The sequence below is a fragment of the Trypanosoma rangeli genome (assembly GCF_003719475.1).
Source record: "Trypanosoma rangeli strain AM80 chromosome Unknown Tra_15.4_contig_00151, whole genome shotgun sequence".
NCBI lineage: Eukaryota > Euglenozoa > Kinetoplastea > Trypanosomatida > Trypanosomatidae > Trypanosoma > Trypanosoma rangeli.
Window position 1 is genome coordinate 8,659 of NW_021705897.1, and position 10,844 is coordinate 19,502.

Below are 10,844 nucleotides of genomic sequence, written 5' to 3' on the forward strand. Positions count from 1 at the left end.
TTGAACCCCGTTCACTTTCGTGGCTGATGCCGCTCTTCCTCTCTATCTCTCTATCTCTCTCCCCCTTCTCTCTCGCTCTCTGTGTGTTGCTTTTCACGTGCCTGCCTGCTGCCTCGCCATTGCTGGGGAGCCGTGTGCCCAAGTGTGTCTGTGTAAGCAGACCCTGCTTGAAGTTGATTAAATGCTTCTTCCGGTTTGGTTTATCTTTGTTCATCCTGTTATTAGCCATTTACATGGAGGGGGCTTCTTCGAGTGGGCAGATCATTGTTCCTGCTCTTTCTGTGCAAATTCCAAAGGATGCCTCGGGGACAAGTTTGTCCACTGCTACCACGCTAAAGGTTCGCAGTCTTGCCGCTGGCCAGGTGGACCGGATCGTATCGGCGGCGTTACCGGATGGTATGCTTCTGTCGAAGGATGCTCGTACCGCTTTGCAAAAGGCAGCTACACTCTTCCTGTTCTACCTGTCATGTCTTGCTGAGGATGAACGATCTCGGGACGCAACGAAACGGGTGACACTTTCGGCACAGGACATAAGGTCGGCGCTAAAGGCTGCCGGCATGGCTCATTTGATACCGCTGCTCAGCACGGGTAGTCATATGAAGCGTCACCGTACTTGAGGACCGTTCTTTGCTTTAGGGAGTATTGGGCGTTTATGAGTTACTTGGTGTGCACGTGCGTCTGGTTGCGGATGCGAGTGGCAAAGAAAGAAAAAAAGAACGACCAGAGAGATGGGAAACATATCTATCTGTCTATATACGTATATAGATGTCTAAGCCTGTGTATATACGGGCCTGCGCGTGTAATGTGTTGTGAGGTGGCACGAAGAGGGAAATTAGGACCGTGGTGGCATTGTTGTGTCTTTCGTTGGGCTTCCCTTCATTTTGTTTTGCCTTTTTTTTTTGGTGGGTGGTGGTGGTGGGGGGTGAAGGCACTGTGGTGAAATACAGAATGACATGGAATGCTCTGTGCCTTTTGATGGCGGATGCCGATCCCGAGGTGCGGCGACTCTGCAGAATTAGTATAGTTTTCTTTGCACTCTGGATTTTCGATTTAATCCTAAGCATTTACTTTGAGTGTCTAATTCTCAATGTAAACTCCTTGGTTGTACTCCACGCGTGCACGACACTTGCGGCCGCCGCTGCGTCGTGCCATTACGGTCACAACTCTCTGACGTCGTCGTTCTTCAAGGGCGAAAACAGCCGGCCACTGTTTCCCTCTGGTAGAAGCCGAGTACAAAGAAGGAGGAATTCGTCTCAACTGGATGCTAATGTGAATATCAGCTGTCCTTTTGGCATGAGGCGACTTTTTGTGTTGGTTTCATTTGGTTCTACCGTCTTTCTCATGTTTGGCTGCCTTACAATGATTGGGGAGAATCTTCATCACGCTCTCCACGCATCTGACATGCCCCCTGCCCTGCTAATTATTATTAGCGTATGCCATGTTGTCTTGGTAACTGTGTACGCAGATGAAATCGACGCGTACGATTGTGTTAGCGGTAGAGGTGTTGATCCCCACGATGTGCACAGCCTATCCACCAGACAGGTGAGCTGCACAGCTCAACAGCTTCGGAAGCCCGCAAAGGAGATGTCGTGTGGGTCATTATTTTTTAATCGCACTGTGCGTGCTGGTGCGCGTGCCTTTGCTCCATTGACATGCATCGCAGTATGTCTTGCGACAATGTTTTTGAGAAATCCCCTGTGGGAAATGGGTGGGGCGTTTCTGTTGGCAGTCTACACGTGTGTGGTTTCCTTCAGGAAAGCGAAGGAGATGGCGTGGCTACTTACAAACAATATGGTTTGCCAGCCGTCCGTTGTGGCTGCCTGTGATGGTGCTATTCGTAACGTGAAACTGGTTGAGGGTGTGCTTCAAGTTCAGTCTGCCATTTTTTGGGAGGTGGCGAAAGGTGAGATGATGGCACTTGTGTACGTACGGCTCATGTCATCTGCGGATCCCTCCGCCGTGACGGTAGCGGTACGGCGCACTCTCGAACAGGTTGCGTCGCACGTCTTCGTCGAAGCTCGAGCCCCACACGAAGAGGACGATGATGCAGATGGTCCGGGGACGGTGGATCATTCGGCTCACTACCATGACCATTCCCATGGCTGTGGGCATGGCCATCATTTTCATGGCTCCGCTGGAGAAAGACATGAGGCAGAGAAGCACGAGCGATGCGGACAGGGCGTAGCGAATAAGGGAGAACATGATAGTCTATTTCCGGTTTGGGTGACCTCTTCTTCAATATCTTCTGTTTATTTTCCGCCCTTTTCAGAGTCCCCGATGAGCACCGTTGTGGAGTTGGCCTCGCGCTGTGCGTGTCAACAGTCATCCATCAGTACTGGAAACCACTCTGTGCCCAACTCGTTGCGGTCCTTTACACTTGTCCCCCCACCATTCCCGAAGCCGCCGTCATGATGGTCCATCGGCGCACTCACATGCTGCCAAATAGATTTGGGAGGCGACAAACGTTCCTGGGGTGCCCGGGCCTTGTTGCATCGATTTTGCGTTTGTGAAGCATACGAGCGTTGATGTTAAACGCTTCACACCCGCGTGCGTTCTCCATCTTTCCATCTTTCCATCTATATCTATCTATATAGGTATAGTGTGTATGCACGTGCGTTTGTGTATTATTTTTCTGTGTTTTTGTCGGCACCAGGACGAGTCGCGGTTGTGCATCTTTTCTCTTTAACATGTGAGCACAATTGCTGGCTGACATAGGAACACCGTGGTATAGTTTCCAGCGCCTTTGGGGGCTTGTCTTTGTTGTTTGCTTGCCGTGACGGCGGTAGTCTTGACTGTGTTTGTGTTGTAAGAGAGAAAACAAACAACCGTTCTCTTCTTCTATATGTGGGTTCCCAATTACGAACAACCAAAAAAGAAGCAAGGAGCGCGACGCGATTTGCGTTGGAAACAAAAAAAACCTATCAGCTGTGAGTGGGGACGATAGGGACGCGTTCTTGTTCTAGTTGGTTTTGTGGCTGTAGCATCTGCGCGCCGTGGTGGGGCTGCTGTTGGGGCCGTTTTGCTTCTGCCTTGAAACTGAAGCAGCTTTTCTGCTTTGCTGTCTTTGCTTCGTTCACCAGAGTCTTATGGCGCGGCTGGAGAGCTGGGGGCAAGCGGGGGACACTTTGGTGTCACAGGCAGTCGTAGCCATGGATGGGCTTGCGTGGGAATACATGGTGTGCTTTGGTGTTGGTCACGTGACACCGCACATCATGAAATGCCTTATGGAGGTTGTATGTCCCGAAGCCGTGAGCGACGCAAAGGATGCCGCCATTGAGGAAATGAAAGCACCTTGTCTCAGCACGCAGCCGAAACGTGCCGTTCATCTGCTACGCACTCTCTTCAGCGCCAGCGGGGTGAGCGTGAGAGACGTTGTGTCGCGCTGTGCTGCGGAACGCCGTGGACTTGCGCTGCAGATGGCGCTGTGTCCTCCACACATACCATTGCGGTCGGAAGTACTGCGGCAAGTGAACAATGTTGAGGCTGAGGGGGTTCGCGCCGTGAAAGACGTTAGGGAATCACGGGCGTTGCTCGATGTGCTTGCTCGGCGTATTCAGGCCCTAGAGCCTGAATTGCATGAGTTCCAACCACAGTGCGGGTTGGGGGACGAGATGGGCTCGTTGCGGCTTGGGGAAGTGGTCGATGCCACCGTGGTCGTCAATGCAAAGAGCACCGCCCTCGCTGAGGGAGGGGGAAACGGAACCGTGGGCGGAGCGAACCTCGTCACGGCGACGGACAACGCTAGCTCTACCTGCGGCTACGTCCCGTCGATAGATTTTGTGCTTCCAGCGACGCAACAACTCTCCGCGGAGTCGTATGCCTCCTGTGCGATTGAAGTGAATGGCGGTCGGCGTGACGAGAAGCAAAAACAACGTTCATCGCATGAAAAGATGCATGTAAAAGGTGGGGCACAATTGGGAGGAATGACTCCAGCGAATCGAACAGCACATGGTGCGCCACCGTTTAGCGGCTTCTCTCTCACGTCCCTAAGGTCCTTTCCCTTTCAGGTGGTTGGGGAACATGTAGGGAGGGAGTTTTGCGATGTGCTTCCTCCAACGACAGAGGCGATTTCCGCACAGGCTTTGTCCGCACTGATGGCGGATAAGCGTCCATTGCGCGTTCAGCACGAGGAACGTATGACACAGGAAAAAGAGTGGAACCTACTTGGCATGAGCCGACTTGCTTGCGCGGAGATGCCGACGGGCCCCTCGGCGTACACGCGTCAGGCGGGGGTGCGTCATTTGCTACGCTTGGAGCAGCAAATCTCACGTATGACATGGCTGTGATTACAAAAAGATTCAAAAGGGGCACTTTGTCCATGCAGCTAGATGAGCGCAGCGTGTGTGAAGGGGAGGCAACTAGTAATGCTGATTTTTTTTTTACGGTTTCAGTATCGAGTTACATTTATCGAGTTATACATATATATGTTTACAGGAAAAGTACGGGCTTGGCTTGGCTTTGCCACACACCACGCATTCCTTTCCCTGTGTGTTGCCTTGTTGCGGGAGTGTAAGTCAAGATGCCGTGCCTTGATTTATGCCGAAGGTGCTTTGCTTCGTAATCGTCTTGCCTCCTCTGTCTTCTCTATTGTGTTTCAAGGCGACAAACTTATGGCTCTTATTGTGACATGATTTTTTGTTTTAATTTATATTATTATTTTGTTTCTTTCTGCATCTGTGCTGGTACTGTTTGGCGAACAATACGTGCACCAATGATGCCAACTCTGCTGGGGGATGGATTCTACCATGCTTTTACGAAACGGAGTCCTGCTCGTGTCATCGCATTGCATGTTCCGCGAGGCTACACAGTTCTTGCGGGTGATGCCCGTGCGCACGGAGCCACGGGCATTCTCTCGCTTTTTTTTTTGGACGAGTGGTAAGGTGTGTGTGTGTGGTTGGTGGATCATGATCCCATCGACGTTGGCGCGTCTGTCGTCCTGCACATCGTCACATTTGTGGATCCAGACGACCGCTTCGAGGTGGCGCAATCTGTTGTGTCTTTAGCGGATGTTAATGGGCCAGCAGGCCTGGAGAAACGTGTGCAGCGCCACAAGGGCAGGTGCCCTGCGTATGCGCCTGCAACCAGTGATGATTCACGCGGGGCCCAAGCGAGAAGCGAACATCGAAAGCAACGCCACGGGTCCCAGATGCGTGGAAGCAGTGTTGTGTCGTTGCTTTGCCCTGTGGACGATGGATATACGTGGACTGGTGGTGTTTTTTTCTCTGCTTGTACGGTTTTTGCGTCCGTTGCGGACATGTGTGGGAGTTGGGACAAAATGGTTTATTGGCGCGACCCGGTGACTGACTCCCCGCTGTCTCCAGTGGGGCGCCTCTGTCGCAACGACGTTCCCCACTGCGGTCAACACGCGTCGTGGAATGTCATGTGGTTTGCCCACCGCTTCTGCTCGAGGCGGTTTGCCGCGTCTCTCGTTGAAGAATACGCGAACAATAAAGAGCGCGACTGCGTGGTCCGTCATGGCGGTGGGGAATGCTTCACTCTTGTGCTACGCCATGGGCATTTGCCCCACATGCCATCGCAGGAGGAGGTATCGTGTGGTATGAGGAGTGCGCCTCTGGCAATGCTGGGCCGAACCGATAACCTCCTCGAGGAGGTGCCGGTTGTGCTGGTGCACCGCCAGCCAGGAGGAACGTGGGCGATTGAGTTGCCACTGTCGCATGGGATTTTTTTTTGTACCTTTCGCATTCCCAACCCGGTTGTGTTATCGACGTTTTACCGGTGATACGAACCGTTAGTGTATAATTTTATAAACTGGTCTGAAACGTTCTCTTTGATTGCGGTTGAATGATTAAGGAGGCCGGGAATGAAGCTTGTTTTTGATTATTTTTCCCCCTTCCTTCTTCTCTTCACCTACCTTTATATATATATATATATATATCTGTTGTGTTGCAGCGTATTTACGTTTTTGCGAAGATGTAGCGGTGGACATTGATGTGCCACATACAGTACGGCTCCACACCAAAGGACATTCGCTACTCCGTGGAGGCTCGGCAAGGCGCTGCTTTTTAGCGTCGAAAATCTCGTGAAGGCAGTGGGCGTGACACTTGGCCCGAAAGGGCGAAACGTTGCGCTTGAGATGCCGTACGCCAGTCCAAAGATCACAAAAGACGGGGTGACGGTCGCGAAGCACGTTGAGTTTGAGAATAGTTTTGAGAATTTGGGTGCAAACCTCGTGCGGCAGGTGGCCGGCTTATAACGAACGACAACGTGGGTGATGGCACGACAACAGCCACCATTCTCTCGGGTGCCATTTTCCGTGGGGGGTATCGCAGCGTGGCCACCGCACCCACCCGATGGACCTCAAGCGGGGTGTTGATTTTGCGTGTCGTGAGGTGCTTGCTTCGCTCGCGGAACAGGCGAAGCCAATGACCTCCAAATCAGAGATCATACAGGTGGCGATGATTTCCGCCAACATGGATAACGAAATTGGGGCTCTGATTGGAGACGCCATGTAGCAGGTTGGTAAAGATGGCGTTATCACCACCCAGGAGGGTTGCTCACTTCACACGGAGCTGGAGCTTTCTGAGGGCATGTCCTTTGAACGAGGGTACTCTTCACCCTACTTTGTGACGAATACCAAATCGCAGAAGTGCGAGTTAGATAGCGCCTTGATATTTGTGACAAATCGCAAACTCTCTAATGTGGCGCACATTCTTCCAGCGTTGAACTACACCATTCAGCAAAAGCGGCCTCTTTTGGTTATTTTGGAGGATCTGGATGGGGAGACAATGCACACATTTTTGTACAACAAGATGCAAGGCAGAATTTTGGGCTGTGCAGTGAAGGCACCTGGTTTTGGTGATATGTGCATCAATCAACTGCAGGGTATTGCTATCTTTACAGGGGCGCAGATGATATCGGAAGACTTAGGGTTAAGCCTTGATCACAACGATTTCTCAGATCGCCTGCTTGGCTCGTGCAAGAGGGCGACGATCTCTCGAGACGAGTGCATTCTCATGGAGGGTGGTGGTAGTGCCATTGCTGTGGAAGAGCGAGTACAAATGATTCGAGACATGATTGCCGCTGAGGATCATGAATACAACCGTGAGCGACTCGTTGAGCGCCTGGCACAGCTCTCGGGTGGTGTTGCCGTTGTCAAAGTTGGTGGCGCCTCGGAGGTGGAAATTAATGAGAAGAAAGATCGCATTGTCGACGCATTGAACGCCACACGCGCTGCCGTGGCGGAGGGCGTTTTGGCTGGCGGTGGCACGGCTCTTCTTATTGCCTTTTTCACAATGTTGACGCCGGTTCGAATATCGCCTGGAAGGCCACAGTCCTTGGCGACTGCGTCAAGTCGCACAGAAGCGATAAGAAGAGCCGTGCCGTTGTATTGCGAACGATGCCAAGGTGGAGGGTAGCGTGGTTCTAGGCAAGATCATGAAGAGGAACGACCCGGTGTTTGGCTACAATGCTCACACGGGTGAGTACGCTGACATGTTTGCCGCAGGTATTATTAACCCGACGAAGGTGGTCAAGTCAGCGGTGGTGAACGCGTGCTCCGTGGCGGGGATGGTAATAACAACGGAGGCCGTGGTTGTGGAAAAGGACATGCTTGCAAAGGAAAAACGTGTGGAGGACATAGGCATTGAGGACAAGAAGAAGAAGGAGGGGCTAAACACCATGCGCAAGCGTGTCAATGAGTCCCAGGCACCGCTGCTGGCGCTCTCACCGCCGATGAAGTTTCCAATAAAGGGAATATAAGGTGACCGGGCTCACTGATGAACACTGTGTGCGCGTTGTGGGCTCCTTCGGTGAGACTTCATAGATGACTCTGGGGCTTACCGCCGTCACGGATAAGAAATCTATGCCGGGGTGAATGCAGCGGGTAGTGGTGGGGGGCGAAGGAGAAGTCGAACCAAAAAAGAAATAAAACAACGACAAAACGTGTCTCTCTTCGTTCTTCAACACACCACACACGTGTATTCACATCACCTTCCAAAACTACAACCTGCTCCCTTGAAGGAAGTGAGTGGGGATGTCTCACTTCTCTACTATTTGTTCTAATAAATGGGTTTCTTTTGGGTTCACCTCCCCTTGCACTTGCGTTGTAGAAAACAAGTGGGTTAACCCTAGTCAATACACGAAGCTAATTGTGAGGAAAGGAGAGTGTGGCAGTTCTGTAGAGTGGAAGCAACATCGCTAGTTCTTCATTTTGTGTGTGCGTGAGAGAGAGAGAGCCTCGTATATTATAATATAATATAATATAGCCACAGTCGCACACGCATATATAAATGTCTCTGAAAATAAAGAAGGTAGTGGACAACAAATCAGATGAGACCAGAACGCCTGTGAAACTTATTCTTCTTGGCGACAGTGCGGTGGGGAAATCGAAGTTGGTAGAGCGTTTCTTGATGCAGCGCTACATTCCGGTGCAAATGTCAACATACGCCCTAACGTTGTATCACTACGACTTTATCAGCAAAGATGATGAGGCGATAGATGTTGATATTTGGGATACAGCAGGTCAAGAGCGTTTTTCAACGATGCATCCCGCGTATTATCATGAAGCCCACGCATGCATTTTGGTCTTTGACATGACGCGAAAGGCAACTTATAAAAACCTGGAGAAGTGGCTTAGTGAGCTACGCAATTATCGGGAATATATTCCCTGTGTTGTGGCATGCAATAAAATAGACACAGACCCATCTGTGGTGTCTAAGACCTTTGCATTTGTGGAGAAGCATGGCCTTACCTTACACTACGTCTCCGCCGCAGACGGCACCAACGTTGTGCAGATGTTTGAGGATGCTATTGCGGAAGCCGTGAAGTACAAGAAGAGTCCAAAGAACGAGGATTTCATGACACAGGTGCTCGGCCTTATAAAGGAAGGCAATGGTAAGGACGAGGCGGCAACATCACTTTCCCCCGGGAACTGCCCGGAATAAGTTAAGAAGTCTGCCTGGTAGTGGCAGCAGTATATGTAGTTGAACATTTTGTTTTGCAGTCTTTTCTGTCGTTATTGACATTTCTTTATTTGACCTACTTGACTTTTCTTCTTGTTCGTCTTTCTGTGTATTATTATTATTATTATTTTAATTATTTTTATGCATGGGATCTAATGTTTTTCATGTCCCTTTTCTTGTGTGTGTGTGTGTGTGTGTGTGACTGATGCTGCAGCTTGTTGATTTGGTGGTGGTGGTGGTGGTGGTGGGGCTTCCCTGTTGTCTAGAGTTGCAACGTTCAGCCCAACCTTCACGGGCCTGTTGGCCTTCACTATAGCCGCCACATACAGACCACACAGCGCGTGTGGGTTGTCACTGGCCGTGCGACGAGAGGCACGCGGCGCTCGAAAGAGCACAGTGAAAGTGAGACGGCAGAGTTTATCATCCGGACCCCCGGCCTTTGTCTTGCTTGCGGCTTTGGGTCTGTGTGTGTGAGGGCGATGATGCGTCGAGCTGACGCAGGCGGAGCAACTATGCAGGCGCAAAGTAAGTGAGGGAAGAAGAGATATTTAGGGGCAAAAACTAATAATCAACAATGGCGATAACAACAGAAGTGAGACGGAGCAAAAAGACAAGATGGAAGGAAAAAAAAATATGGAGGTAGAAACAACGCTGTATAAAATAATACATATTGACAGAGAAAACTAAAAGCGATTATACACATGCATACTCAGTATCATGTGAAGGGATGGGGGATGTCAGCAAGAGAAGTAGAAATACATCTGCGGTGTGTGTGTGTGTGCCTCTATGGGTGTATGTGTCGTATGAAAAATGGAAATGGTGCGGGGCGAGGGACACATTTTCCACCTTAGTGTGCTCTTTCCTTTGATGTTTGAGACCTGTTGAAGTGTCTGTGCGTGTAGAGACTAAGCACGAGACACGCCGAGGAGGAAGGAACACGTTTTTTTTTTAAATTATTATGCTTTCTTTGCTCGCCTTCCAGGGCGAAGCGGCTCGCCAGTGTCTTCTGTGGTGTGGTCTTTCCCACTCGGTAAGCATACAGAGAGAGGACGAGAGAGGGTGGTGGATGCAGGCGACGCCTATACTTCATGACGCCATGCTTCGACCAGGTGGAGCTCCAAGCTTGACGGTGTGAGGGCGTGGCTTGCGCCCTCAAAGCAGCGGCTCCTTATTTTTTGACGTCGTTGTTGTTGTTGGTCTTTGCACAGAAGCCTGCAATTGCGAGTGGAGGGAACAACAAGTGCCAAGAAACGATTTAACAGTTGCTTACAAAACAGGGGCTGTGGCCGTTACAATCGTATTCTTCATTTATGCCCACTTTTTTTTTCCATTGTCAAAGAGTCTGAGGAGGTGGGTGATTTCTGTTTTGCTGGAGGTTTGAGAAACACAAAGAGAGGGACGTTTTCTACGCGTTTTAACAACAAGTGCGAAATTACATCAACACGCATGACTTTCAGCATTCCGCCGCTGCCGTGGGGCTACGATGGGCTTGCCGCCAAAGGATTCTCTAAAGAGCAGGTGACGTTTCACTACGACAAGCACCATCAGGGGTACGTGACGAAGCTTAACGCAGCGGCACAGACAAATCCGTTGCTCGCGCAGAAGACCATCGAGGAAATTATCAAGACCGAAAAAGGCCCCGTTTTCAACCTTGCTGCACAGATCTTTAACCACACGTTTTACTGGGAGAGCATGTGCCCTAATGGCGGCGGCGAGCCGAAGGGTAAAGTGGCTGACGAGATCAACGCCTCCTTTGGCAGCTTCGCGAAGTTTAAGGAGGAGTTCTCAAATGTGGCTATTGGTCACTTTAGCTCTGGCTGGGCGTGGCTTGTGAAGGACACAGCCTCCGGCAAACTGAAGGTCTACCAGACGCACGACGCGGGTTGCCCACTGACGGAGCCCACCTTGAAGCCGCTCCTCGCG

At 50.9% G+C, this 10,844-nt stretch overlaps 9 protein-coding genes and 1 pseudogene across 9 annotated transcripts in view, besides 8 other annotated features; all 10 read left to right on the top strand.

The window, feature by feature from the left end:
- Window positions 1–32: 32 nt before the first annotated feature.
- Window positions 33–81: a microsatellite.
- Window positions 82–233: 152 nt separating this feature from the next.
- TraAM80_04905 (uncharacterized protein) lies at window positions 234–617 on the top strand (the record flags this gene model as incomplete). The annotated part of the gene is made up of 1 exon (XM_029381811.1): window positions 234–617. The coding sequence occupies one exon, from the start codon at window positions 234–236 to the stop codon at window positions 615–617; it is 384 nt and encodes a 127-aa protein (XP_029238292.1).
- Window positions 618–699: 82 nt separating this feature from the next.
- Window positions 700–729: a sequence feature (A-rich).
- A 171-nt stretch (window positions 730–900) lies between these two features.
- Window positions 901–925: a microsatellite.
- Window positions 926–948: 23 nt separating this feature from the next.
- On the top strand, window positions 949–2,412 carry TraAM80_04906 (uncharacterized protein; the record flags this gene model as incomplete). Its single annotated transcript, XM_029381812.1, has 1 exon — window positions 949–2,412. One exon carries the CDS (start codon window positions 949–951, stop codon window positions 2,410–2,412), a length of 1,464 nt encoding a protein of 487 aa, XP_029238293.1.
- A 674-nt stretch (window positions 2,413–3,086) lies between these two features.
- Window positions 3,087–4,286, top strand: TraAM80_04907 (uncharacterized protein; the record flags this gene model as incomplete). The annotated part of the gene is made up of 1 exon (XM_029381813.1): window positions 3,087–4,286. The coding sequence occupies one exon, from the start codon at window positions 3,087–3,089 to the stop codon at window positions 4,284–4,286; it is 1,200 nt and encodes a 399-aa protein (XP_029238294.1).
- A 42-nt stretch (window positions 4,287–4,328) lies between these two features.
- Window positions 4,329–4,631, top strand: TraAM80_04908 (uncharacterized protein; the record flags this gene model as incomplete). Its single annotated transcript, XM_029381814.1, has 1 exon — window positions 4,329–4,631. One exon carries the CDS (start codon window positions 4,329–4,331, stop codon window positions 4,629–4,631), a length of 303 nt encoding a protein of 100 aa, XP_029238295.1.
- Window positions 4,632–4,713: 82 nt separating this feature from the next.
- On the top strand, window positions 4,714–5,047 carry TraAM80_04909 (hypothetical protein; annotated as a pseudogene).
- Window positions 5,048–5,146: 99 nt separating this feature from the next.
- Window positions 5,147–5,740, top strand: TraAM80_04910 (uncharacterized protein; the record flags this gene model as incomplete). The annotated part of the gene is made up of 1 exon (XM_029381815.1): window positions 5,147–5,740. The coding sequence occupies one exon, from the start codon at window positions 5,147–5,149 to the stop codon at window positions 5,738–5,740; it is 594 nt and encodes a 197-aa protein (XP_029238296.1).
- A 135-nt stretch (window positions 5,741–5,875) lies between these two features.
- Window positions 5,876–5,896: a microsatellite.
- Window positions 5,897–6,548: 652 nt separating this feature from the next.
- Window positions 6,549–7,376, top strand: TraAM80_04911 (putative chaperonin HSP60, mitochondrial precursor; the record flags this gene model as incomplete). Its single annotated transcript, XM_029381816.1, has 1 exon — window positions 6,549–7,376. One exon carries the CDS (start codon window positions 6,549–6,551, stop codon window positions 7,374–7,376), a length of 828 nt encoding a protein of 275 aa, XP_029238297.1.
- A 19-nt stretch (window positions 7,377–7,395) lies between these two features.
- On the top strand, window positions 7,396–7,719 carry TraAM80_04912 (chaperonin Hsp60 mitochondrial precursor; the record flags this gene model as incomplete). Its single annotated transcript, XM_029381817.1, has 1 exon — window positions 7,396–7,719. One exon carries the CDS (start codon window positions 7,396–7,398, stop codon window positions 7,717–7,719), a length of 324 nt encoding a protein of 107 aa, XP_029238298.1.
- A 530-nt stretch (window positions 7,720–8,249) lies between these two features.
- TraAM80_04913 (rab11B GTPase) lies at window positions 8,250–8,903 on the top strand (the record flags this gene model as incomplete). Its single annotated transcript, XM_029381818.1, has 1 exon — window positions 8,250–8,903. The coding sequence occupies one exon, from the start codon at window positions 8,250–8,252 to the stop codon at window positions 8,901–8,903; it is 654 nt and encodes a 217-aa protein (XP_029238299.1).
- Window positions 8,904–9,031: 128 nt separating this feature from the next.
- Window positions 9,032–9,064: a microsatellite.
- Window positions 9,065–9,098: 34 nt separating this feature from the next.
- Window positions 9,099–9,122: a microsatellite.
- Window positions 9,123–9,145: 23 nt separating this feature from the next.
- Window positions 9,146–9,169: a microsatellite.
- Window positions 9,170–9,687: 518 nt separating this feature from the next.
- Window positions 9,688–9,721: a microsatellite.
- A 646-nt stretch (window positions 9,722–10,367) lies between these two features.
- TraAM80_04914 (iron superoxide dismutase) overlaps window positions 10,368–10,844 on the top strand; it is a gene marked incomplete at both ends in the record, with an annotated part of 531 nt that continues 54 nt past the window's right edge. The window contains one exon of the mRNA XM_029381819.1: window positions 10,368–10,844. This exon is cut by the window's right edge and continues 54 nt beyond it. Coding sequence (XP_029238300.1) covers window positions 10,368–10,844 — 477 coding nt within the window.